This window comes from Thamnophis sirtalis, unplaced genomic scaffold, assembly GCF_051295495.1.
Source record: "Thamnophis sirtalis isolate CommonGarterSnake01/CBP01778 unplaced genomic scaffold, rThaSir2_p1.2 scaffold_10, whole genome shotgun sequence".
Taxonomy (NCBI): Eukaryota; Metazoa; Chordata; class Lepidosauria; order Squamata; family Natricidae; genus Thamnophis; species Thamnophis sirtalis.
This window is the reverse complement of record NW_028261390.1, coordinates 71,099,424-71,127,276: the sequence shown is the minus strand read 5'-3', so window position 1 is coordinate 71,127,276 and position 27,853 is coordinate 71,099,424. Positions and strand designations below refer to the sequence as shown.

Sequence of the window (27,853 nt, the reverse complement as noted above, 5' to 3'; positions counted from 1 at the left end):
GCCTTGGTGGTTCCCTGGAATCAAGACTGACTTGAAGGCATAAATATGATCTATGATATAATATAATATAATAATGTAATATATTAAAAAGGCTGTATGTATGTGTGTGTGTGTGTTCCAGCATAACTCTGGAATGCCTGGCCCGTTAAGGAGACCAAGTGCGGCATCCTAGAGCAGAAATTGTTTCTGATGTCACTTCCTTTGCAGCTTCCTCTAGAAGGGAAGGGAGGTGGAAACCAGGAGGGGGAGGGGGGCCTCACCTGCTTCCAGGATGAACCGGGTGCAATGGATGAGCGAGGAGGCCTGGCTGGTGTTCTCGGCTGATGCCCAGAGGTTCCACAGCTCCGTCTGTTGCAATGCCAGACAACAGCAATCCAGCACGGCCTGGAAATCCATGCTCAGGGGGACCTGCTTGCGTGCTAAATGCCAAGACAGGATCTGGTAGGACAAAAAGAAATCGACAGAGTAGTGAGCAGAGAGTTGGAAGGGACCTTGGAGGTCTTCTAGTCCAACCCCCCGCTTAGGCAGGAAACTCTACACCACTTCAGACAAGTGGTTGTCCAACATCTTCTTAAGAACTTCCAGTGTTGGAACATTCACGACTTCTGGAGACAAGATGTTCCACTGATTAATTGTCCCCACTGTCAAGAAATTCCTCCTTAGTTCTAGGTTGCTTCTCTCCTTGATGAGTTTCCACCCATTGCTTCTTGTCCTGCCCTCAGGTGCTTTGGAGAACAGGTTGACCTGATCTTCTTTGGGGCAGCCCCTGAGATATTGGAAGACTCGGCTATCATGTCTCCCTTACTTCTTTTCATTAGACATAACCAATTCATATGTTTTAGCCTCCAGTTCTCTAATTATCTTTATTGCTCTGTTCTTTTTCCAGTTGTGTCAACATCTTTTTTTATATCACGGTGACCAAAACTGGATGCCATATTCTGAGTGTGGTCTTATCGAGGCCCCAATTATGTATTAGTATTTATTTATTTATCTATCTATCTATCTATCATCTATCTATCTATCTATCTATCTATCTATCTATCTATCTATCTATCTATCTATCTATCTATCTATCTATCTATCTATCATCTATCTATCTATCTATCTATCATCTATCTATCTATCTATCTATCATCTATCTATCTATCTATCTATCTATCTATCTATCTATCTATCTATCTATCTATCTATCTATCTATTAAATCGATTTATAGGCCGCCCAATCCCGGAGGACTTTCATTATTTGAAGTTTATTTCAATAAATTATTTAAAGGCACCAGCCTCCTCTGATCAGGAAAAAGCTTTAAGGGGCTTACATTTCCAACAAGCTTTGCAATTTCAAATCGCATAATTGCATATGCTGTTTTTATTAAATAAAAAAGAGTTGTTCACAATTAGGTGCCTTAATCAAATAAACATTCAGCAGAAACACTCAGAAAGATGAACAGTACTTCGCAATGAATTGATGGCAAGGAACAGTAATCTGTGTCTGCTCTCTGTCATTTCTTCTCCTCCCTTTGTTCGTTCTCCCAGATCACCCGCTCATTGGGGTGAATGTATGTATGTTCCAGCATAACTCTGGAACGCCTCAAGCAATTTCAACCAAACCTTGTTCACAGATGACTTACTCTCTGGAAACAAATACTGTGGGAGTAAGACACCCCTAATATCCCTCTGGGTGTGTGTTCCATTAAAATACAGCCTGTTGTGCCTTAAAATGGCTTCTACTGTACAGAGCAGTGGAGTTGCCATGGTAACGGCTTCCCAGTACTCTACCAGGGGCCTCCCTCTGGTAAGGGGGAAAATCTAAGATTAGAAATTACGTTTGGTTCGGACATTTCCCCCCTACGAATAAATACCGTGGCAACAACGAGTTATCAACTAGTTTCAAATATTTTCCAGATAATACCGTCACAGCAGAATTGTGGCGCAATAATAACCCGTGAGACTGCATGATTCTCTACGGGTTTTCGCTTTTTAAAAGGCAGCGCCATAAAAATTTTTCTCTTACATTTCCCCACCCCCTGCCCTCTCCCGATATCGTGATCGCCCTTACCTCAAGCAGCATCACAACGAACTTCGCAATGTCATTTTCCTTCTCCGGAGGAATGCGAAGAGACGTTGGCAGTTTGGAAAGCAACACCAGGTACTGACTTAAAGCCTGAGCTAGAACCATTGTGAATTGAAACATCTCTGGGTCTCCTGTGAGGTGGAAAACACACACACACACACACACACACACAACACGTCATAACACAAATGCGCTGTGATTTGGTCTCCCTCTTTCAAATTTCTGAGGACCCAAGAAAACAGATCAGGCACTGAAAGGATCCTCTCTTGAATCCTTAAGAAACTATTTCTCACAATTGTATTATATAACTTTAAATAACACTATTAAGGTTACCATGGCTATTAGCATTGAATAATAAAATATTGGAATAATTAAATAATGAGGGGAATACACCATATACATGGTGTCAGGTTTCCTAAAAAGGCCCTAATTGATTCATGAGTATCGAGCCAAGTTTCAATACAAAGCTAGTCATTTATTAGGGGCACCATTAGGCAAGGCCTTTTCGCAGTCAGATCTGAGCTTTGTTTGAATTATAGCTGAACTTTACCCCCGTCTCCCCCCTCCCCTCAGTCTGTGTCATCAATCACATTCCCCAATGAGGTGCACCCCGCCTAAGCCTGCAGGATTATGAAAGCATGCATGGAATTTAACAACTTCGATTGCAATGCATATAACCGTGATGGAGAACCTATGGCACATGTGCCCCAAGTGGCACACGGAGCCATGTTGCCTGGCATGCGCGGCATCGCCTGTTCCTCTTCCGGGTTTCTGCTGCGCATGCACACACGATGATCCACTGGCCTTTGCGTATGTGGCAGTGCCAGAAACCGCAAGAGCTGGTCTTCTGTTTTCCAGCACGAGCATGCATGTACAGCAGTAACCGGAAGACTTGCCGGAAACTGGAAGTACATTTCCCAGCATGAGCATGCCCCCTGAGTAACTCCTCTTCTTGGTTGCGGCCCAGACGAGGGCATGTACTGTGCAAGGATGCGTGAAGTGCTCTCTTTTCGGCACTTGGTGCTGAAAAGGTTTGCCATCACTGATATATAATGTTGCGATAATGATGTGAGTGTGACTAATGTAATTAATACAAAACCCCAAGGGAGAATTATGGAAAACATGCCAAAAAAAAAAACCCTACAAGAATTGAAATATTACAAGGGATAAGAGATGAAAGACAGAAATAGAATACCTATTAAGATTTGTATTATCAAGATATGAAACAGGTAGAAATTAGAAAGGGGGAAAATATCACTATGAATGTTTTTATATAAAATGTTAAAAATAGTAGGACTGGAAGTTGAAATGACTGTATTATGTACAATGTTATTATAATGATGTGAGTATGATTAATGTAAGGGTATCAAAATTGTCAAATCTTTTTATTATTATTTAGTATCAAAATTAATGATAACCAGAAGCCACACCAGGAAGAGGAGCGTGACCCGACAAAAGCGCGAATGTCATAAGCGCGCCGACAACACCGCGGCGCTAAAACCGCGATGTCAAAAGCGCGCTGACAACAGTGCGCCGACAGAAGCGCGATTTAATTTAAGGTAAGGTTTAGGGTTAGGTTTAGGGTTAGGTTTAGGGTTAGGTTTAGGGTTCCGTTACAGCGCGCTTCTGTCGGCGTGCTTTTGTCGGCATGCTTTAGGGCTAATTAGTCGCTCATTCGTCACGCGGTTTTGTCACCGCGCTTTAGTCAGGCGCGCTTTTGTTGTGCGTGCATTTGTGGTGGAACCGAAGAGGAGTTGCCCGGGAAGCAGTTGTTGGAGCCCCCAGGAGAAAGAGTTGGCAAAACAGCTCAGTTCAAATTGGATCTGGCCGAGGAGGCAGCTCAGCAGAAGCACCTCACTGAGGACTACAAGCATGGGCTTTCCAAGCAGAGGGAAGATCTTTGGGAGTGCAAGGCCAGGTAATGGCGCCTGGAGGCTCCGGGGGCTGAGATGGTCAGCCAGTTCCAGGCCAGGATGCAGTCCCACTGGAACGAGGCCCACCCGCTCTTCGCCACCAGTGGTGCGTCCCTCCAGCCTTCGCCCAAAGCCCCCACAAGGAGGCTGAAGCAGACCCCAAGTTGGAATTTCTGCCCCCCTCCGACCCCCACAAAAAGACCCCGAAGGGGGAGACTCTCTGCAGCAACACAAGCGTTCATCGCATGTATCCGTCGTAGTTTGAGGATCCCTGATTTATAAAAAAGGCAAATAATTTTTCTGCGGACCACCAAAACTTTCTCAGGGACCACCAGTTGGTGATCCCACATCTCACCGTAAATATTGCTGAGTTTGTTCCAGTACGGGGACGATCCCACCGGCTGCGTCGGCTGGAAGACTTGATGGCCGGCGGGGAGCCTGTGCACCACTTCCGTCACCTGGTGCAGGGTGACCAGGCGGGCCGCTTCGAAATGGCTCCTCAGCCCTCGGGAAAGTTCCTGCCCGCCGAGGCTCAAACACGGGGCCAGGAGGCTGACGTTGAAATCCTGAAAAGACCCAAGCAGCAGGGAGCAACATTTCCGCAACGTTATATATCGTAACATTATTACAAAAATATTCAGAAGACAAAGGCACGAACGTACGAAAAACTTAGCAAACGGAGGACGTCTGAATTTTAAATGAAATATGCAGAATTAGACAGAAAGTCCAGGGAAAGGAAAATTTGGCTGGTCTGATTTTGAAATAAGTAGGAAATATTTGTAAGCTCGGGTATTAGATTTGGCCAGGGGTTTGCTCCCCAAAGTTTGTTTCCATCTAAGTTTCTGAACGTCACGTTACCACACTGGGTAACATCATCAGCAGGATTTTCTCCTAACAACGGGGACATTTCCTTGGCCCATTCCTTCTGTAGTTTCTTTGGGAGGCTGGGTTCATCCCGGGGGGGGGGGGGGGGGGAGAGGGATTGTTAACGCTTCCCTTTGGGGAAGGCTGCAAAGCGGTCTGTGCTATTGGTATCCCTACCTGAGCCGCGGTGGCGCAGTGGTTAGAGTGCAGTACTGCAGGCTACTTCTGCTGACTGCCGGCTGCCAGTAGTTCAATTCCCATTGGCTCAATATTGACTCAGCCTTCCGAGGTGGGTAAAATGAGGACCCAGATTGTTGGGGGAAAGAGGCTGACTCTGTAAACCGCTTAGAGAGGGCTGTAAAAAGCACTGTGAAGCGGTATATAAGTCTAAATGCTATTGCTAGTTCTTCCATCCTTCCTTCCTTCCTTTCCTTCCTTTCCTTCCTTTCCTTCCTTCCTTTCATCCATCCATCCATCCATCCATCCATCCATCCACCGTGGAGGAGGGGTTAGAAGACAGTATTGCATGCTGATTCTGCCCACTGTCAACAGTTCGATCCTGACTGGCTCAAGGTTGACTCAGCCTTCCGTCCTTCCAAGGTTGATAAAACGAGGACCCAGATTGTTGGGGGCAAGAGGCTGAATTTGTAAACCGCTTAGAGAGGGCTGGAAAGCACTGTGAAGCGGTATATAAATCTAAGTGCTATTGCTAGTCCGTCCTTCCGTCCTTCCTTCCTTCCTTCCATCCATCCATCCATCCATCCATCCATCCATCCATCCATCCATCCATCCATCCATCCATCCTTCCTTCCTTCCTTCCATCCATCCATCCATCCATCCATCCATCCATCCATCCATCCATCCATCCATCGTGGAGCAGGGGTTAGAAGACAGTATTGCAGGCTGATTCTGCCCACTGTCAGCAGTTCGATCCTGATCGGCTCAAGGTTGACTCAGCCTTCCGTCCTTCCGAGGTGGGTCAAATGAGGACCCAGAGTGTTTGGGGGGGGGGGGGGGAGCAAGAGTCTGACTCTGTAAACCACTTAAGAGAGGGCTGTGAAAACGCTGTGAAGCGGCATATAAGTCGAAGGGCTGTTGCTATTCCTACCTGCCTCTGAAGGGGATTCCCCCCCCCCCCCGTTTTCTGGGCCAACAGGTGCATTTACCTGGTGCATCATGAAAGGAATCAATTCTTCTTCAGGAAGCCGATTCATCAGTTCGGCACCTTCTGGAAGAGCGAATGCTGATTTTGTGTAGCACTGGGACCTCACGAGCGAACAGAACCAATCCTGGAAAGCGAAACAAAAGAGAGCAGTAACTGGTATTTGCCTTATATCATCGTCTTTCAACGACCCTCTAATCCCTTGCATTGGGGTAGAGTCGGGGCAACTGAATGGAGCTGAGGGTTTACTGGCCGGATGCCTTTCCCTGTTGCCAATGTGGAGTTTTATTCAGCAGATGTATTCTCATTGTGCCCAGAGAAGAAAAATATCTGCCCTCCACCTAGGATCGAACTCACAACCTCTGGATTGTGAGGCGAGAGCTTGGCCTCTAGGCCACCGCATCACTTGTTATAAAATCAGTTATTCTGAATTAAAAGACTTCTCCTTGTTATCAACCAGCACGACTTCCAACGGTAATAATTCCGGGCTCGATTTCAGTTGTAAGTCAAGGAGAAACTCTCCCGTGGTATACAGGTAGTCCTCCAGCGACAATTCGTTTAGTGACCGTTCAAAGGTACAACGGCCCTGGGAAAAAGGACCATTTTTCACACAGTCACGTGATCAAAATTCAGGCGCTTGGCAACTGGTTCACATTTATGACGGTGGAATTGGAGGGGACCTGGGAGGTTTTCTAGTCCAACCCCCTGCCTAGGCAGGAAACCCTATACTGTTTCAGACAAATGGCTATCCAACATCTTCTTAAATACTTCCAGATTGGGGCATTCACAACTTCTGGAGGCAACTTCTGTTCCACTGGTTAATTGTTCTAACTGTCAGGACATTTCTAATCAGTTCTAAGTTGCTTCTTTCCTTGATTAGTTTCCACCCATTGCTTCTTGTTCTACACTCAGTTGCTTTGGAGAATAGCTTGACTCCCTCTTCTTTGTGGCAACCCCTGAGATATTGGAAGACTCCTATCATGTCTCCCCTAGTCCTTCTTTTCATTAAACTAGACCTACCCAGTTCCTGCAACCGTTCGTCATATGTTTTAGCCTCCAGTCCCCTAATCATCTTTGTTGCTCTTCTCTGAACTCTTTCTAGAGTCTCCGCATCTTTTCTACATCATGCCGACCAAAACTGGATGCAAATATTCCAAGTGTGGCCTTACCATCCATTATGCAACGTGAGTAACCGTTTGACGGTCCTTTGTTGCCTGGGCCAACCTTAGTGTGAACGCAAGGCTGCTACCAGACAGAGAATCAAACTCAGCTGAATAACATATCTTTCGGAGTATAAGACGCCCCCCACCCCCCCCAAAAAGAGGGAGAAAACCTGGGTGCATCTTATACATTGAATTCAGCATTTTTGGCCTCCCGAAACCCTGCCCCTTTTACAAAAATAGAAGTGCAGAGGGTTTGGGAGGCCTGCAATGTGCTCTTTGGGGGCTGGGGGGAAAAAACCAGTGAAGAACGGGCCTCTTTTTAGTCATTTTTGCTTCCCCCCCAGCCCCTAGGAGGACTCTACAAGCCTTCCAAAGCCGACGCATGACGTTTTTCCTTGCAAAAAACAGAACCGTTTTCATGAAAAGCAGCCCGTTTTTTGCTCGTTTTTGACCCCCTGCCCAGCCCCCAGGAGGACTTTGCAGGCCTCTCAAACTTTCTGCATGCCCAATTATTCGTGAAAAACGAGTCGTGCAGAGGTTTTGGGAGGCCTGCAGAGTGCAAAAACTTTTTAATTTACCTCTTCAAAATCTTGGTGCGTCTTATATCCCCCACTCCCGTGCATCTTATAGTCCGGAAAATACGGTATATTTGGGGATTAGATTTGGATACTGAGCTGGCCTAAAGGGGGCGAACAGGTTGGGAGGCCTACTAGATCTAATTGGAGAGCAACATCTGGGATCCGCTGCCTGAACACCACACCTGCATTATATGTCACCTTTGTTGCAAACAGACTTTAAAAGGGGAGCAGATTAATAGGAAAACAACTCAGCCTTACTTTGTCTGGAATTAAAGTTTCTAGAGCGGGATGTTTCCCCCCATCCAGGGGATGCGCCGTAACCAAAGGGGAGGGGCTAATGGTTTCCGGAGCCACCGTTAGACGAAACCGGTCCAAGAGTGAGTACAATCTTTGATGTCTTTAAAAAAAATAAAAACAAATCAGAAACCCACCAGATTAGATACTTTTGAGAAAGTCGGAACTCTTCTGGCGATGCAGGCAGTCCTCGACTTACAACACTTCATTCAGTCACCGTTCAAAGTTACACTAGCAAAAGTGATATTATGAGAATTTTTCATACTTAAGACCAGTGCAGTGGTGGGTTCCAGGTGGTATGGCTTGGGATGGCCGTACCGGTAGTAGCCGGGAGCAGCGGCCACCGTACCAGTACGGTGGCTGGTTTGGCCCATCCGCCGCCCGCGGTCCATGCTACTTATAACGCGACTGGCCAACTGCGCATGCGTTCACAGCACCTGCGCGACAACAATCCTCTAAAAGGATGCCAATGACCAGCTGTCTGCAAGGAATATGAATCCTTCCCTTCCCCACCATCCAGTCAGAACTGAAGAAGCTTCTTGGATGAGAAGCGAAATATCTTCAAAAGAAAACACCAGAGAGTCATGAAAAAAGCACCTGTGGGATAACCACGACCTGGATGATTTGAGAATCTCTACAGAGTCTCCCGACAATGAAGCAGAAATGAACAGCAGCCACTAAAAGTCAGTGATGATTAGCAGAGTAAAATCCACAGGGATTCATTTTCGGAGAGGGGGGGGGGGGAAAGCTCAGCAAATATTTGGCCACTTTCCATTGTGAAGTTTCCAAAAGATGCGCTAAGTAAATTATGCGCCTCGAGACAAAGTTCCAAAGAAATCCAGTCATTCATTAGGAGCAACATTTTTGGCATTTTCTCCTGCTGCGGAGCCAAATCTGATTTCCGCTTAATGGCATCTGAACTTTACCCCTGTGTCTCCCCTCCCCTCGGTCTGTGTCATAAATCACATCCACCAACAAGGTGCTGCTGCGGCAGGCTATAATGAACTTGCGCACCTCACACGCCAGCTGCAGAAATATGAGATCTGACTCTGGCCAAAGGTGTGCATGGAATTCTCCTCCCTTTTCTACGTCAGCTTGATAATAGTCATGGAAACGCTTTACAAGTTTGCATCCATATTCTGTAAAAATAAAATGCATTAGGCGTCACCTGTCGGCTAATCCGGTGTTCTGTAGATATTCCTGAATTCGCTCCAGCTCTTCAACTGGCAACTGAGCCGTGCTGTTCTGCATCAAAAACAAAAACAAAACAAAAACGGGAAAGACAACGTGTTCGCGTCAGTCTAGCGAATGAAAAGCCGAAGTTGCTAACACGGGCCGTTAAAAAAAAAATACACTTGACTCGAAAAGACAGAAATAAAACAACGCGGCTCGTTTGTGAGCTGAGTCGAGGTCCATGATGGCAAACCCATGGCATGTGGAGCCATTTCTGAGGGCACGGGAGGTGTTGCCTTGTCAGCTCCAGCGTGAATGCGAACGCTGGTCAGCTGATTTTCGCCCTTCCTGAAACGGACTTCCGGACCTCCCAAAGCCTCCGGAGGGTGAAAAACCGCCCAACGCACAAACCGGAAGTTCGGGGGAGGATTTTTGGGTTGCGTGTTGGGCCGTTTTCCGTCCTCCCCAGGCTTCCGGAGGCTTCCCTGAAGCCTGGGTAGGGCGAAAAACAGCCCAACGGGGCCCACCGGAAGTTCGGGAACTAACTTCCGGGTAGCCCGTTGGGCCATTTTTCTTCCTCCCGACGGTGAAAAATGGCCCAACGCGCCTCCCGAAAGTCCAGAGGCTTCAGTGAGACCTGTGCGCAGGCACGGGGGGTTGTAGTGCATGTGCGGGGAGGGGAGGCATTGCATTATGGGTGTGGGCACATGTCCGTGCGACACCCCCCACTTCTGGCACGCCTCGACAAAAAGGTTAGCCATCACTGGTTGAGGTTTCAGGGATGAATTTGTCCTAACCGTGGAAGGTAGGACTGGAAAAAAGCAAGCAGACCACCGAATCAACCCTCACCCCTCAACTCAGAAGCCGCATGTAAGGGGGCTGGCTTGGGCTCTCCTTGCGGACCAACAGGAAGGGCTCTATGACAATTCATCGTGGCCAACTCGCCATCGGACGAGTACAAATCCCGTCTCCCCCGGTCACCTGAGGTGGGTTAGGCTGAGAGATAAGGACTGACGGCCCAAAGCCTCCTCAGGGCCCACCACTCGCCCGGATGACGCCACAGTTTACCTGCACAGACGCTGCTAAAAGCATTTCGACACGACGGCAGGCCAAGGTGTCCACCATGTGAGCCAGCACACGGAAGGGAGTGGAGAGAAGCTTGTCCACATACAACACCAGCACGGCCCCCGACTGGCTCAGATGGATCCCCTCCAAACACTGCAGGGTCTTCTTCACAGCCGTCGGCTGCACCGGGGAGAAAAACCTCTGTTAAGAGTCTTTTTTTGTTTTGTTTTCCAGGCTCATCAAAGTATAAAAGCATCTCCTCAACCTAACTGGTTCCTTTCGAAAAATAAGCTGAGCTTGTCGATCAGAACGCTCGGCAGTTCGAATCAGTGGTAGGTTCCGGGAGGTACACTCCGGTATGGGCGTACCGGTGGCAGCTGGGAACAGAACGGTGTTTCCGTTGGGCTCTTTTTAAGCTAGCGGGCCATTTGCACACGCGCGCACCGTACGGCGCCTGTGCGGTGCTCTGCCAAGCAGTTGGAATGTCGCAGAGCGGTGGGTGTGCATGCATGCACAGCGCGTGTGCCTGTGGTGGATGCCCGGCCCCACCGCAGCATACTGGTTGCGACAGGATCCGGAACCCACCACAGGTTTGAATCCCTAGCGGAGTCTGCCGATCTTTCTGATCAACAACTTCAGCGTCTTAGCCACTGAGCCACCGTGTCCCACACTGCTTGGGTAGCCTCAATATTTGAAGGACGTCGTTACCTTTCAAGATAAAAACATCTGTATTTTTTTTAACGCGGAAAATCTGAGGTGTCTTGGGGAGGAGGAAACACTCAGAGAAAAGAAATCTGGGGAAACCAAAGCAAAAGAACTTACGGAGGCGAAGTTCTCGCATCGTGACTGAATCGCCTGGATGAAAAGTCCGCTCGCCGCCGAGTTTCTGTGAATGGCGCTGATGAAATCCTGCACCGGAGGCTCGTGAGACAAGCTGATGAGTTCTTGGACGTGATTGACGGTCAGCCAGGTTAAGTGCTCGGAGTCGTGAAGGTTTTGGCACTGTGGGAAGAAATGGAACGGATTCACTAGAGCGGAAGGGCCAACGGGACATCATGGTGTCCTCCAAAGCACCCGAAGAAGGCAGGAACAAGAAGCAACGGATAGAAGCTGATCAAGGAGAGAAGCAACCATATCTCGTGGACCTGTCCATCGGCGAACAAAATATTGGTTAAAGATAAAAGGATGGTTAGAGGAGATGATAACAAACAAATAGACCTAAAGCCACAATTATTCTTATTAGACAAACTGTTGTGGCCCGACAGCAGAGCTGGCAGCAGATTCGGACAGTGAGGAGGTTGGGGAGGAAGATGGGCCAGTCCTGGAGGCTGGGGAAGGCTCTGAGGAGGTCTCTGGGTTGGAGGCAGAGAGGGGGCCAGGGCCATCTGACAGTTATCAGCTGTTTTCAGAGTCGGACATCAGTGAGGCAGAAGAACAGCTGGAGCCTGTTCCCAGTGTGTGCATGTGCAGTGGCCAGACTAAGGGAACAGCTAAAGAATAGGGGTCGACTTGGGAATAAGGCCACAGGTGGACGGTGAATGGCCCCTCCAAAGGGAAATAAAAGAGGAGCGAAAGGGGAGTGGAGTTTGCAGGAGACAATTAGTTCGCTTAATTGGTTCCTGACTCTCCGAGACTCCTTGCCCACATTTGCATATATCATCCTGGCAGCTCTCCAAGCCAGATAAGGTCTGTGACTGTAAATCCTCCCTTGAAAGACTTTGCTGGATGTGAATGAGCAGAATTCACAGCAAATTTTAAAAAAAAAAACCTATATAATAAATATGACCTGGGTGACTGAGAATCTCTATAGACAACTCAACAACTCAACTCAACTTTTCCCACTATCCAGTAAGAGCTGAAAAAGCTCCTGGACGTGTAAGAAAGCGAGGAATTACTGGGTAAAAATACACAATTGGTTAGAAATGATAACTGAGCAACATATTGAGTTTAAACCAGAAACACGCCTTTTAGGTACACTGTCAGAAAGTTATGACAAAGCAATCATATATTTAATGTTACATATATTGACGGCAGCAAGAATCATATATGCTAGATATTGGGGAAATGGGAACACCCCATCAGATGACGATATAATTAGGAAAATCTGGGAACTGTGCTGAAATGGATAGATTAACCTTAAAAATTAAAGATAAAGAAGACTCGAAATATTATAAGGACACGGAATAAATTTTACGAATGGATAAGAGACAAGAGGTAGAAATGAGAGGGAAGTTGATGGATGTCAACAGCTGTTAGTATGGAAAATAAAGATTGGATTGGATTGGATTTATTACATTTATATGCCGCCCTTTTCCCCGAAGGGGACTCAGGGCGGCTCACAATTCAAGTCGGGGAAGGGGATACAGACAGGGATAAAAAAAAGACGAACATAACAATACACAATTTAAAAGCACACAACAGCCATACCATTCGAGGAGGGGGGCAACAGCTCTTTAGCCCCAGGCCTGTCGGAACAGCCAGGTTTTAAGGGCTTTGCGGAAGGCCTGGAGGGTGGTGAGGGTTCGAATCTCCACGGGGAGTTCGTTCCAGAGGGTCGGAGCAGCCACAGAGAAGGCTCTCCTCCGGGTAGTCGCCAGTCGGCATTGGCCGGCGGATGGGATTCGGAGGAGGCCTAATCTGTGGGATCTAATCGGTCTATTGGAGGTAAGATGCTATAGAATTATGGGCATAATCCAGAAAAATTGTAAATAGGCTAATATAAGTAGAAATTTAGTTAAAGCTCATTTTCTTTTCTTTTTCCCCCCGTTGGTTGTATTATTATAATTGCTATAAATATATTACTGTTATAGTTATTAGCTGGTTAAATATGTTAAGATTTGCCAATGATTTTTCTTTGGCTTTGCTTTATTTGCAATTGTAATTTGTAATTCAATAAAGGGAAAAAAAAGAAAGATTGGACAGTCAGTCCTTTGTCTGAAGACTCGGAGGTCTTCTAGCCCAGCAAGGGGTTGGGCTAGAAGACCTCCGAGGCCCCTTTCCGACTCTGCTGTTTTGCATTGCATTGCCTCGCCTCGTCTGCGATCCTCAGATCTTACCACGTAGTCACAAAAAAGGATGAGGGATCCTTTCCGGACGATCTCACGATTACAGATGCTGAGCTTGGAGCCCCCATCTTCTTCTTCGTGGGGATCCCCGCTGGGTTGGGAGCTGAGCAACTTCTGCCGCCTGGAAGAGAAGGAAAGTGGATTTCTTATTTTTAAAAAAAACAAAAAACAACACTACAAAATCCAGGAGTCAAGTTGCCAGGAAGAAATAGAGAAGAAGCAGGTAGAAGAATCTCCCAGGATTAATGATTGGCTGGCCATCAGATTCTTCCAATGCTCCGAATGGATATATAGTCGCTGTCAGGCTTGCAAGCAAACTGTTCTCTTTGGAGCTCAGGCCTGCCACACTTTCTATTATTCTACTAGGCATTTTTCTATGGTGGGAAAATACGGAGTTAGATGCTATGTAGCCATAACAACATTCCTTTCTAGAAAGCCAAGGTCATCCTTTGTCTCTGCACGTTTCCACCTGACCGGAATTGGATGGGTGGAACTGGCAGCATGGCGGTGGAAGATTGGACCATGGGATGGACTTGTGGGTGTGGGGGAAAGATCTTGAACTTTCAACTAGGTGGGGAAAGCCGGGAAGCCTTCAGATTCAGAGTTTCCCGGATGTGCCAACATGGCTCTCTTCATCAATTGGAACTTTGAGGAATCCTTTGCCTCGGACTCTGATATAATTTTGGATGCTGTTTGGAACCCTGACAGTCGAAGTGTCTCAAGGTCACGTGATCCCTTTTTGCGACCGTCTGACAAGCAAAGTCAATGGGGAAGCCAGATTCACTTTACAACTAACAAGAGCCACTGTATCAATGAAGATGGGCGGCATGGGATTTTAATTAAATAAATTGAATTAAAATATACATACATATATCCGCCCCGGCAATCATCATCATCTTCTTTTAATGATCCCATAATCCCTTGCGGGGTGGAGTCTGGGCAACTGAATGGGAGCTATCAAAGTGTTTACTGGCCGGATGCTCTTCCCTGTCGCCATTGCGGAGTTTTGTTCGGCAGATATATTCTCAGTGTGCCCAAAAAGAGAAAGACCTGATGAGCTTAAAAAACAGACTTACTTGGGGGTCTGATGAACTTCGGACCACCAGGTGGAATTGGTGTAGTTAACCAGCAGCAAGATTTGACACCAGAGGAGGACCAGGGAGGGGTGGGTGGCTATCATGGACTTGACGAGATCGTTTAATCTTTCGAGAGTGTAGAAATGAAGACCGTGCGGTCCACTCTCGGTAAAAAGCTTGGTAGCCGCAGCGGTGATTCTTCTGAACATCCCTGGAACACCGAAACAATGGAAAAACCTCATCATCATCATCATTTATATATATATAAATGGCTGTCTCTGTGTGTGCGTATGTATGTATGTTCTAGCATAACTCTGGAACACCTCGAGAAATTTCAACCAAACTTGGTACACAGATGACTTACACTCTGGAAACAAATACTGTGGGGGTAAGATACCCCTAACACCCTTCTGGGTGTGTGTTCCGTTAAAATACAGCCTGTTGTGCCTTAAAATGGCTTCTACTGTACGGCCGTAAAATTGATTCTACTGTACAGTGCAGTGGAGCTGCAATGGTAACGGCTTCACAGTACTCCACAAGGGGGCTCCCTCTGGTAAGGGGGAAAATCCAACATTAGAAATTATATTTGGTCAATTTCCCCCTATAAATAAATACCTGAGCAACGTCAGGATTATCGGCTAGTTATCAATAAGTCCCAATTGATAGCTCGGGGTTTCCACTGAAATATTACATACAGGCAGTCCTCAAATTACAACCGCAAAAATCGAGTCCCAAATTTCTCTTGCTTGCAGAGACAGCTGTTAAGGGAGTTTTGCTTCGTTTCGCCACCTTTCTTGCCACAGTTGTTAAGTGAATCACTGCTAATGTTCAGTTAGCGACACGGTTATTAAGTGGATCCGGCTTCCCTGTGGACGTGGCTTGTCAGGAGGTCGCAAAATGGGATCGCGTGACCTCCAAAGCACACTGCAGCCGTCACAAATATAAGTGGGGGTCCGAATTTTGGTCACAGCCTTCCCCAGGCTCCAGGACTGGCCCAGGTTCCTCCCCAACCCTCCTCACTGTCCGAATCTGGCCAGCCTGTGCTGGCCGCTGGCAGGCCACAACAGAAGGGGCAAGAAGAGGAGTCGTACCTGATTTGAAGGTATGAATTAAGCACATGAGAAGGGTGCCCAGTTCCTGGCAGTAGAAGGTGTGCTGCTGTTCGCTCATCTCCACGTTCAATTGCTTGCTGGCGATATCTTCCAGGAGGATCCCCACCAACTGGATTAGGAATCTAGAGGGAAATGAGAGATTTAGAGAGGCCGGGTACGAAGCCCAGGGGGAAAAAAAGCAAGATTAAAACTTTGCAGAAAAAAGGAGAAAAGAAAAACTTGATATGCAACAGGCAGCCAAACCAATTCTTCAAGGCCAAGAAGAATTGATGTAACCGCAGGGCTAGTCCTCGGCTTACAAAGGTTCGCTTAGTGACTGTTCGAAGTGACGAAGCACTGGGGAAAACAAGGGACTGAGGGCCGTTTCTCACACTGAGGGCCAGCGGTGAGATTCAGCCGGTTCGGACAGGTTTGGGCAAACTGGATGTTATTTTTGTATCTGGTATTTGGAAGGACTGGCTGGCCCTGCCCCTCCCAGGAGTCTCTACACAGCCCATTAATCCTGCCAGGTAAGGGTAGGGCCCGTGTGGAGGAAGGGCCTCCCAGAAATCTGGAAACGGGCCTATTTCGGGCCTCCGGAAACTGGGGAGGCTGTTTTCGCCCTCATGAAGGTTCGAGAAAAGCCTCTGGAGGGCGAAAACGTCATCGTCCCCTCAGCCATGGTGCAGGAGGCCGAGTAGGCCACGCCCGCCCAGGAACCAGTTGCTGAAATTTTTCAATCCCATCCCTGTTTAGTGCCTTTGCATGCCTTTCCCATGATCAGGTGATCCAAATTCGGACGCATGGCAACGGACTCGTGTTGACAACGGTCGCAGTGTCCTGGGGGAAGTCGGGCGATCCCCTTTTGCGACCTTCTGACGAGCAAAGTAAAACGCGGAAACCGGATTCACTTAACGACCGTGTGACTGAACAACGGCAAATATTCCCTTAACAACGGTGGCAAGAAAAGTCGTAAAACGGGGCAAAATTGACTTTAAAAACGTCTCGCTTAGCCACAGGAATTTCGGCCTCGCCAGTGGTCGTAGGTCGAGCGCTACTGGTATATATTTTCCTCAATTTCCTTTTATCTCTGTTTTTTAATGGTTTAAAAAAATAATAATAATAATAGCAGCATCTTTATTTTATTAACAACCGATACCTGGAAAACGTCTCTTCGGGCAGAAACCGATCTTGCTCATCCGTGGCGATTTCCTGAGCGGGAGGGGCTTTGTTTTCCCCGTTTCGCAGCCGTTGAATGGTTTCGCACGAGATCAGGTAGGGGGAGAAGGAGAGTTCCTGAATGCGAGAGAGGACGATGTCTTCGGTGGACTGGGAGATCAAGACCCGCAGAATCGCCAGAATGCCAGAGACCCACAACTGAACGGTGCTCACGGAAGCCTATTGAAAAGGGAGAGAGAGAGGGGATGAAGCGCACAAAATATTCCTTATTTAAATTAGCCCTTCCTTCCTCCCTCCCCTCCCTCTCCCTTCCCCTTTCTTTCCTTTTCCTCTCCCTTTCTACCCACCCCTCCCATCTCCTTCCCTTCGCCTTCCTCTCTTCCATTCTCTTCCTTCTGCTTCTCTTTCTTTCCCTTTCTACTCTCTCCTTCCCTTTTCCCTCTCCTTCCCCTTCCCTCCCTCCTCTTCCTTCCCCCTTCCCTTTCTACCCTCCCCTCCTCTTCTCTTCCTACTCTCCCTTTTCCTACCCCTCCTCTCCCCTTATGTTCCTTCCTCTTCCCTTTCTACCCTCCCCTTCTCTTCCCTTCCCACTTGTTCATTTGCCAAAAGGAACACAGTTTCTCTGCACTTGGGTGAGTGACAACACAAACATACAACCATTGTCTTCCCCACTGCCTGCCTGCGAAGCAAAGGGGGCTCGCGGCCCAGGTGCCCTCCAGAGCACAGCCTTTGCCGCTAAGCCCATGGCCAGCTTTCGGCTGATTGGATTGATAAGACGCTTTTCGGCAGGAGCCGAAGGTGCCAGGCTGGCTGCTCCTCCCTGCCGCTTCCTGTCCTCCTCACAACACCCTTGCAAAGCCGAGGTGGCGCAGTGGTTAAATGCAGCACTGCAGGCTACTTCAGCTGACTGCTAGTTCAGCAATTCAGCGGTTCTAATCTCACCGGCTCAAGGTTGACTCAGCCTTCCATCCTTCCGAGGTGGGTGAAATGAGGACCCGGATTGTTGTTGGGGGCGATATGCTGGCTCTGTAAACCGCTTAGAGAGGGCTGAAAGCCCTATGAAGCGGTATATATGTCTAACTGCTATTGCTAAACTCCCAGGGCTGTGGGGAAGGGACCCAAATCCGGAACCCCAGGAAAGGAAAGAGGGCAATTGAGAACATCCTGAGCCTGGACCAAGGGTAGCAACACCTCCTTCCCTCTCACTCAGCGGCCTCTTGGCCAGATGCCCATGCTCCTTACCATGGTAGTGGGCGTCACGAACATGCTCCGCAGCAGCATGTCCACCGGGCGCAGGGCGGAAGGCGCCAGGATCTCAAAGAGCGTGTTCAGGATCCCCAGGGCTTCGTGGGAATCTATCTGCATCTGGGGGAGGGGTGGAAACGAAGCAGCAACAAACAGAACAGGATCAACAACGGCTGCAATCAACAACCGCGGAACGAAGGAGAGGTAGAAAAAAGGAATTGTTTCGCCGTACGGGCGGTCCCCGAGTTACGATCACAGACGAGCCCAAGATGTACGCCGTTAAGTGAAACATTTTTTAACTTCCCCCGTTTGACGACCTTCCTAAAACATACAGGGAGGCCTTGATTTGCATCACTTCACTTAGCGACCGTTTTGCACACTTACGACCGCTGCAGCCTCCCCAGGGTCGCACGATCAAAATTCTAACACTCGGCAACCGATTCATATTTATGACTGTCCCAGTGCCTCCGGAGTGTGTGTGTGTGTGTGTGTGTGTGTGTGTGTGTGTGTGTGTGTGTGTGTGTGCCACATGATACCCTTTTGTGACCTTCTGACGACCAAAGTCCATGAGGGATCCAGATTCATTTAACAACCGGGTGACTAATTTAACAACGGCAGTGATTCACTTAACAAATGTGGCGAGAAAATTTGTAAAACGGGGCAAAACTCCATTAACAAACATCACACTTATTGGACTCAATGATGGCCGTACGTTGACGACTACCCTGTAGAATACCTGAGTGGGGAGGGACCTCGGAGGTCATCTAGTCTGACCCCCTGCTCAAGCAGGAGATCCTATACTGTTTCAGACAAGTGGCCCTCCAGTCTTTTTGCAAAAGCCTGCAGGGACGGAGGGCCCGCAACTTTGGAAGGGAAGTTGTTAAGTGAAGAAATTAAAAATTAAAGTGGAAAATATGGAAAGAAAATAGGATGACTGAAATGTGAAATGAAAATATGATGTAAAATGAACTACGTATAACAGAAGATGTAAAGGGAGAAAACTCGGACAACAAAAGAAGTTACAATATGTAATAAAAAAACTTTTGTTTCAAAAAAAAAAAGACGCACCATTGTTTTCACCCATTTTTAGAGGGAGAAGTGCGTCTTATACTCCAAAAGGTACGGTAATTGTTGTGGCCCAGCAGGAGCCGTTGGAGCTGCCACCAGACTCCGACAGCGAGGGGCCTTATGAGTCGGCTCTGCAGGATGTGGGGGACCCTGGACAGGGTTCCGATTCCGAGCAGGGCGCAGAGAGGCTGGTTGGCCACCAGGAGGCGCCTGAGCCTTGGACCAGTGGGGAGGAGACAAGGGAGAGTGACCCAGAAGCCAGCAGTGAGTTGTTCCTGGATGCCCGGCACTGAAGAGCTACTAAGCGTCAGGAACAGTTGCGCAGTTACAGGAGGTAATTGCACTCAGCTGGTGGTCATTAGGCTCCTCTCCAGACTATAAAAAAGACTGCTTGTGACACGCCCTTCTTGCAGAAGTCAATGCATTAACTAATGTTTGATGAACAGTATTGTGAGCTTGGCAGGCTGGATTGCTGCCAGGGCTTATCTGTGCCAGTTTGCTGCCAAGGACCTGTCTGTCTGTGAATAAATTCGGTAAAGTATCTTTGGCTTGGAGTGCTTTGGTATGGGACGAGGGGGGTCAGAACAGGTAATTATGCGTTTGGGGCTGTTAGGATTAGAAAAATTGGTTCGTCTGGGTACAGTGTGAAGCATGTGGCAGGAGGAAACCCCAAAACTGAAGGGTCTCCTTCCCTGCTAGGAAGTGCCACGGCAGCTTCGCCCCACGCTGCCTGGTCAGGTGCAGGAGACTGGGGGGGGGGGGGCAATAATCCATCAGGCGCCTGTAGAACGGAAAAAGAGTTTTCCTCCGAACAGAAACAGGGAAAGGTCTTCGCTGATGGCTGTTTGTGACCGTAGATATGTCCTCACCTGTTGTTTGGCCAGCATTGGCAGGATGATGTCGGCTACCTGTCGCGAGAGCCTCTTCCACTTCTCCTCGTTCTCTCGGTGACACTGTTGCAGCACGAGGATGAACATCTCCAGCACCTGCCAACAAAGGGGAAGCCAAGGACAGGCTGGTTTCACCCAAGCGAAGGGATTTTCCCATTTTCCATCTTGTATCTTTTTGTTTTTTTTTAAATAAAGTTTTCTATTAGTTAAAACATTAAAAACATTGGACATAGTGCGACATTTCTGGCATAAACGTTTCCATGTAGTGATTAGAACTTACAACAATTTACCGTATTTTTCAGAGTATAAGACGCAACATGGTTTTGAAGAGGCAAATTTAAAAAAAAAAGTTTTTGCACTCTGCAAACCTCCCAAAAACGGACCGTTTTTCGCAAAAACAGGCCCGTTTCTTAATTTATTTAAAGAGTGGGAATAGCCTTTAGGAGGCTTGTAGAGTGCTTCTGGGACCTGGGGGTGGGGCCAAAAACGAGCAAAAAACAGGCCTTTTTTTTAGTTTAAAAAAAAAAACAGGGCATGCATAGCCTTTAGGAGGCTTATAGAGTGCTCCTGGGGGCTGGGAGGGGGCAAAAAACGTGCCGTTTTTGGCTCATTTCTGCCCTCCCCAGCCCCCAGGACCACTCTATAAGCCTCCTAAAGGCTATGCATGCCCTTTTGGTGAAGGGGGTGGGGTTTTGGGAGGCAAAAAAATGCTGTATTCAGTGTATAAGACGCACCCAGGATTTTCAGCCTCTTGTTTGAGGGGGAAAAGGTGTGTCTCATACTCCGAAAAATACGGTACATTTTATACCCATTACACAGGTGTATGTAGTTAGTCAGATTACCTGTCCGTTGATCTTTTTTTTTTAATAGAATTACTAACCATACAAATACATATCCAATTCCTGCTTATCACACATTCTTGATACCCTATTTTCCAATTCTCTGTGGCTGCTCCGGCCTTCTGGAACAAACTCCCCACGGAGATTCGGACCCTCACCTCCCTCCAGGCTTTCCGTAAAGCCGTTAAAACCTGGCTGTACCGGCAGGACTGGGGTTGACGAGTTCCCTTCCCCCCCCCCCCCCCCGGAATTGTGTGACTGTTGATTGTTTTTAAATTTTTCTCTGTATCTTGTTTGTTGTGTTACCTTGTTTGTACTACCCCCCACCTTCTGGGTTTGTTAGCCACCCTGAGTCCCTCCGGGAATAGGGCGGCATATAAATGCAATAAACCTTCAACCTTCAACCTTATCTGTTTTCTTTTTTTCTGTTTCCCTTCCTTTCTAACCATCGGTACCATTTGTCCCAGATTTCGTGATATTCCGTCTCACCCTTGTCCTTGAGCTCTGGAGTCAGTCTGTCCATCTCTGCGCACGTCAGTATCTTATTTATTATTTCTCGCTCCGAGGCAGTCCCCATCTTGCATCTTATTTTTTTTAAATTTTATTTTATTTTATCAATTTCATATATACATTCACAATTATATGATCTCATACCTATTATTAATAATATGTATTTATAACAATTTTTCCTACTGTTGACAATATACTTGAAGATTGCTTTCTTAACATCCCATAGATCCATCTTATCTTACAACGGTCCTACTTCTTCTTCCCTCCCTCCCTCTTTCCTTCCCTCATTTCTTCTCTCCTACTCCCCTTCCTTCCCTCCCTCCTTCCCCTTCCCTCCTTCTCTCCTTCCCTCCTTCCTTCCTTCCCTTTCTTTTCTCCTTCTCTCCTTCCTTTCCCCCTTCCTTTCCTCCTTCCTTCACCCCTTCCTTCTCTCCTACATTCCCTCCTTCCTTCCCTTCTTTCTTCTCTCCTTCTCTCCTTCCTTCCCTCCTTCCTTCCCTCCTTGCTTCACCATCTTGCATCTTAATACCCCTCTTTCCCCCTCCCTGGTACAGACAGTCCTCGACTTACGAGGGGTTTACCTGGTGATACTGGATCAGCCGCAACAACATTGAGACCACGACTTCTTTCTGGGTTTCTAATTCTTTGCCGGCATCGGCTTTGTTCGCTCCTCTTAAGATGAAGAGGTCGTGGACGATGGGCTGCAGAGCCGGGATGGCTAAAGAAACACGGAGGAGGCGTTAGCATCAAAGACACCAGATACCCCCAATGTCAGGCCTGCCGCCACCTGTTTTTTGGGGTCTTTGGCCTGCTATACTTTCTATCCTATTAAGGAACAAAGGTTGACTTGGGAGAAAGGCCACAGGTGGACGGTGAATGGCCCCTCCCAGAGGGAATAAAAGAGGAGCGAAAGGGGAGTGGAGTTTGCAGGAGACCATTAGTTCATTCCTGCATTCTTGCATCTGAAAGATATCGGCCTGGCCACTTTCCAAGCCCGATAAAGGTGGGTAATTATGAACTCTCTTGAAAGTCTGTGGGAGAGGGAAGACTTTGCTGGAGAGGAATTCACTGTCAATTAAATAAAAGGGGTTTATTTGGAGTAGGACTCGGCTTCGTGCTGGTGGGGAAGCCTAGGTCACAATCCTCCCCAGACAGGCTGGGAGAGCCCTCAACTCAAAGCATGGGATTTGATTGAGGCTAGAAACCAGGAGACTGGGAGTTCTAGTCCCGCCTTAGCCAAACTGGCCCAAACTCACATTATAGTAGCAGATGTGAAGACATTAAGCTAAAGAATCATGTTGAATAACAATTGCCCCTCCCGTAGAAATCAGGGTCTCAACAAATGACATTTTGACGTCTTCAAATGTTATTAATTGACATATTCAATTTAGAATGACACAAATTTCAACCTCCAATATTTACATGGCTTTCATTGTTTTCTTAGCTTTTGCTCTCTTTTTTTTCAGAGTTATTTGTCTGTCAACCTCATAAAAGGCTCCGGAAAGTCAGTTTTATGGCATGTAGTTCTTTAGAAATACATTTTTACGCAAAGAATTGGGGGTATAGTTGAAAGTATGTGTGTGAGAGAGAGAGGAGAGAGGGAGAGAGACAGACAGACAGACATAGACAGAGAGAAAGACAGACATGGAAAGAGGCAGAGAAAGAGAAAGACAGACAGAGAAAGAGATACAGATAGAGGCAGACAGAGAGAGAGAGACAGAGAAAAAGATACAAAGAAAGATATAGATAGACAGAGAGAGACAAAGAGAGACAGACAGAAAGAGATACAAAGAGAGATACAGAGAGAGAGAGGGAGGGAGAGGGAGGGAGAGAGAGGGAGAGAGAGAGAGAGAGAGAGGAGAGAGAGAGAGAGAGAGAGAAAGAGCAATAAAGATCCAGCAAAGTTGCAGCAGGACAATACATTAAATTTTAAGTGCCTGCCATGTTAAACAACTCTTAGGGTGAGTTCAATTCTATGACTTCTGATTTCCCATTACCATGTGTCACTGCTTTCCTTCCGCTAGCCATGATCCCGTCACACAGCTGGATAATTTTAGGAATTCCAATTATCTGCTTGGAGTGGTAGCGCTCATAAGACAATAACACCAGGAAGAAAAAGACGCTAGGAATAATGGCTTCTGATTCCCTGGTGGGGGGGAAACAAAATGGAAAAAAAAAGAAGAAAAAAAAGACATGTTGGACTTCCTCCTCAACATTAGAACGGGAGTATGAGTTGTTCAAAGAGCCCTGGGGGGCACAGTGTTTGGAATGCACCATTGTAGACTAACTCTGCCCCCTGCCAGCAGTTCGATCCTGACCAGCTCAAGGTTGACTCAGTCTTCCGTTCTTCTGAGGTGGATAAAATGAGGACCGAGATTGTTGGGGGGCAGAGGCTGACTCTGAAAACCGCTTAGAGAGGGCTGGAAAGCACTGTGAAGCGGTATATAAGTCTAAGTGCTATTGCTAGTCCGTCCTTCCGTCCTTCCGTCCTTCCTTCCTTCCTTCCTTCCCAGTAATTAGAACGCAGTATTTCAGGTTAACACTGCCCATTGCCAGCAGTTCGATCCTAACTGGCTCAAAGGTTGACTCAGCCTTCCGTCCTTCCGAGGTTGGTAAAATGAGGACCCACATTGTTGGGGGCAAGAGGCTGACGCTGTAAACCACTTAGAGAGGGCTGTAAAGTGGTATATAAGTCTAAGTGCTATTGCTAGTCCGTCCGTCCTTCCTTCCTTCCCAGTGGTTAGACTGAACTATTGCAGGCTAACTCTGCCCATTGCCAGCAGTTCGATCCTGACCGGCTCAAGGTCGGCTCAGCCTTCCATCTTTTCCAGGGTGGGTAAATTGAAGACCCAGATTGTTGGGGGCCAGAGGCTGACTCTGTAAACTGCTTAGAGAGGGCTGCCAAGCACTGTGAAACGGTATTGCTAGTTCTTCTCAATGAAGGAGGAGGAGAATAGCAATAGCAATAGCAGTTAGACTTATATACCGCTTCATAGGGCTTCCAGCCCTCTCTAAGCGGTTTACAGAGTCAGCATATTGCCCCCAACAACAATCCGGGTCCTCATTTTACCCACCTCGGAAGGATGGAAGGCTGAGTCAACCCTGAGCCGGTGAGATTTGAACCGCTGAACTGCAGAACTGCAGTCAGCTGAAGTAGCCTCCAGTGCTGCACTCTAACCACTGCGCCACCTCGGCTCCTCAGAAACAAGGCTCAGAATTTCTCATTGGTGCTGAGCCTCCATTTCGCATAAATACATAAGGAAACATGTCTTAAGTTGGAAATTGTACCTGAATTGGCCGACTTCAATGTATTCAAACTGCTTTAGCACAAATCCAATAAATACCTGGAAGGAAAAAAAAAAAGAAACTCCGGGATTAATTTCTGCAAACATCGGTGGGTACATTCTTACATTATCTCCATTATAAACGGCATAAAACAGACAGTGATAAAAATAAACAACTCATAGGAAACAAAGCACGAAAGGAACGAACAAGACTTCTATTGTCAAAATGTATTTCCTGCCATCTGGTCTTGTTTGGACAAGGATGGAGGGCAAACCCTCTTAGGCTTGAGATCTCGAAGAGAAAAATATTTCTGTCTTGCAGAAATTTCCTTCCGCTGGGAAAGAGGGAGAATAGAATAGAAAATAGAATGGAAAATAGAACAGAATAAGAATTTAAAATAGAATAAGAATTTAGAATAGAAAAAGTTTAGAATAGAATAGAATAAAGTTTAGAATAGAATAGAATAAAGTTTAGAATAGAAAAGAAAATAGTACATAACATAACAAGAATTTAGAATAGAATAGAATAAATATAAAATATAAGAATGGAATGAAAATAGAATAGAATAGCATTTAGAATAGAATAGAAAATAGAACATAACATAACAAGAATTTAGAATAGAATAGAATAAATATAAAATATAAGAGAATGGAATGAAAATAGAATAGAATAGCATTTAGAATAGAAAAGAAAATAGAACATAACATAACAAGAATTTAGAATAGAATAGAATAAATATAAAAAGAGAATGGAATGAAAATAGAATAGAATAAAGTTTAGAATAGAATGGAATGGAACAGAAACTTGGCAGCTGTGATTTGACCGACCTATTGGGTTAGTCTTTACGTCTTTTTTTGCAGTTGTTAAGTGAGTAAGCCAGTTTGAATTTTTGTGGCACCTCCATAATTCATTGCTATATTGTTTCAAATCAAGTCCGTTATTAAAGCTTTAAATATGTAGGTAGATAGGTGAGAGCGAGGGTAAGGGGGAAGAGAAAGGGATCACGTGACCCCTAAGAGATTGCAGCCGCCATAAACACGAGGTAGTTGCCAAGCGTCCAAATTTCCATCACGTAACTACGGGGACGCTGCAATGGCGTGAAAAACTACAAAGTGTGAACTACCCAGTGTGAAAAACGGGCGTATGCCACTTGTGGCTATGTAGCAATTCTAGGCTGCTTCCTCTTTTGACGCCGCCTTCTGATTTTGCCACTCCTTCTTCCACTCCCACAACAGGTCGTGATCCGAAGCGCAAAGTGGACCGGCTGCAGAAGAACACCGATCGCGTTCTTGTTCCGCAGCAACAGAGTCCCGAATACTCACTTGGTCGGAGTCCAGGAGACAATAGTTGACCCGCAGCTGGACGAGCTGCGCGAGAAGATCCAGGACTTGTCTCTGCAGCTGTACGGAGGTCGTGGTGGTGTACTGCTTTAGCGCCTTGATGACAAGCGGTTCAAATAGACGGATGTGATTGTGGATGATATTCTAAGGGAGAAAGAGAAGGGTGGCAAGTTCAGCGGGACTCCGGGCGACGGATTGGCCTCCCGTCTTCGCAGCCCCGTTTCGAAGCCCCCAAAGGATCCCGCCACACTGTAAGGGCAAGATCCAACAGATTCATGGGAAGTTCTGCAGGTTCCCCCTTATCTTTTAAAGTGGCACCTTTCCCCATTCGATCTCCTACCCATGTAGTCCAGAAAACAAGGATTATCAGCTAGGTGTTATAAGTTTAGCAAGGGATTCCGGTTGGCAGATATTAACAGATATAATAGAATAGAATAAAATTCTTTTTTTGGCCAAGCATGATTGGACACCCAGGGAATTTGTCTTTGGTGCAGATGTTCTCAGTTTACATAAAGAAAAATAAAATAGAATGCATTCATCAAGAATCATAAGATACAACACAGTGACAGTCATAGGTTACTAATAAGCTATCAAATCATATTAGGAAACAAATAAAAACAATATCAAATTTAAAGATACAAGCAACATGGTTATCGTCATAAGTGGGAAGAGATAAGGACTAGGAAGAGTTGGAAGGGACCTTTGGAGGTCTTCTAGTCCAACCCCCCTGCTCAGGCAGGAAACCCTATGCTATTTCAGACACAAGGTTGTCCAATCTCTTCTTAAAAACTTCCAGTGTTGGAGCATTCACAACTTCTGGTGGCAAGTTGTTCCACTGGTTAATTGTTCTAACGGTCAGGAAATTTCTCCTTAGTTCTAGGTTGCTTAGATGGCAGGAAATCCTGTTGAGGTGGCAAGTGGGGGGGATGCCCAGGGGGCATACAGGAATTCGACTCTCAGTTGCACGGAGAATATTGAGTGGTGAGGTGTGTGTGTGTGTGGTGTGTGGTCTCCAAACCTGGCATCTTTTAAGATTCGTGGGTTTCAACCCCCGGAATTCCCCAGCCAGTTTTAAACCAGCATAGCTGGCTGGGGAATTCTGGGAGTTGAAGTCCACAATTACAAGGGTGGGCTTCAAAAGTTTTAGCAAGGGGTTCTCTGCCCCGTTGCTGGGTGGGCGTGGTGGCCATGGTGGGCGTGACCTAGTCAGCCTCCTGCACCACGGCGGGAGGGGAGAGCGTTTTTGCCCTCCCCGGGCTCCGGAGGCCTCTCTCGAGCCTCCGGGAGGGTGAAAACGGCCTCCCCCAGGCTCTGGAGGCTGGAAATGGGCCTGTTTCCAAACTCTCCGAACTTCCGGTAGGCCCGTTTTCCGTTTTCCGCTTTCCCCAAGCCTCTGCGTGCGCCCTGCATCCAAAACACGCCGCGTGGGGACTCCTGGGAGGGGAGGGGAAGGGCAGGGTGGGCGGGGCCAACCAGGAGTGGGATTTGAGGATTCTCCGAACTGCATAGAATCTTAGCTAGAGGTTCTCCCTGCGATCCCCCAGCAGCCCATCCTCGCAACAAGTCTTAAAATTGTCTACAGTTAAAGAAAAATACCCTGCCCCAGATAAATATTCGATGTATTTCTGTTTACAGTTATCTTTAAATAATAATAACAACAACAACAACAACAACAACAACACAATTGAGTAGCACAAATGATCCATTGGAATTTGTGCAAAAATTATAATATTAAAACAGCAACAAACTGGTGGGAACATCAGCCTGAAAAAGTCACCGAAAATCAGACGGTCAAGATCTTGTGGGATTTCCGCATACAAACGGACAAAATACTGGCGCATAACACACCAGACATCACACTGGTTGAGAAAAATAAGGTCACAATCATAGACATCGCAATACCAGGTGATAGCAGGGTCGCCGAGAAGGAACATGAAAAAATTGCAAAATACCAGGACTTAAAAATCGAAATCCAACGACTA

The 27,853-nt window shown here is 46.9% G+C and overlaps 1 protein-coding gene across 3 annotated transcripts in view; it reads right to left on the bottom strand.

The window, feature by feature from the left end:
* HTT (huntingtin) overlaps positions 1-27,853 on the bottom strand; it is a 94,555-nt gene that overhangs the window by 23,899 nt on the left and 42,803 nt on the right. For all 3 annotated transcript variants that reach the window (XM_087724874.1, XM_087724875.1, XM_087724876.1), the window contains 18 exons: positions 25,854-26,015; positions 24,535-24,590; positions 23,244-23,392; positions 21,828-21,964; positions 19,877-19,993; positions 17,937-18,059; positions 16,675-16,913; positions 15,516-15,658; positions 14,425-14,635; positions 13,340-13,469; positions 11,106-11,285; positions 10,287-10,463; positions 9,214-9,290; positions 8,010-8,148; positions 6,015-6,137; positions 4,340-4,550; positions 2,057-2,202; positions 261-438 (listed from right to left, as the gene is read on the bottom strand). In XM_087724874.1, the coding sequence (XP_087581000.1) occupies positions 261-438; positions 2,057-2,202; positions 4,340-4,550; positions 6,015-6,137; positions 8,010-8,148; positions 9,214-9,290; positions 10,287-10,463; positions 11,106-11,285; positions 13,340-13,469; positions 14,425-14,635; positions 15,516-15,658; positions 16,675-16,913; positions 17,937-18,059; positions 19,877-19,993; positions 21,828-21,964; positions 23,244-23,392; positions 24,535-24,590; positions 25,854-26,015 (2,698 nt within the window). The remainder of the gene's footprint in view (positions 1-260; positions 439-2,056; positions 2,203-4,339; positions 4,551-6,014; positions 6,138-8,009; positions 8,149-9,213; positions 9,291-10,286; positions 10,464-11,105; positions 11,286-13,339; positions 13,470-14,424; positions 14,636-15,515; positions 15,659-16,674; positions 16,914-17,936; positions 18,060-19,876; positions 19,994-21,827; positions 21,965-23,243; positions 23,393-24,534; positions 24,591-25,853; positions 26,016-27,853) is intronic.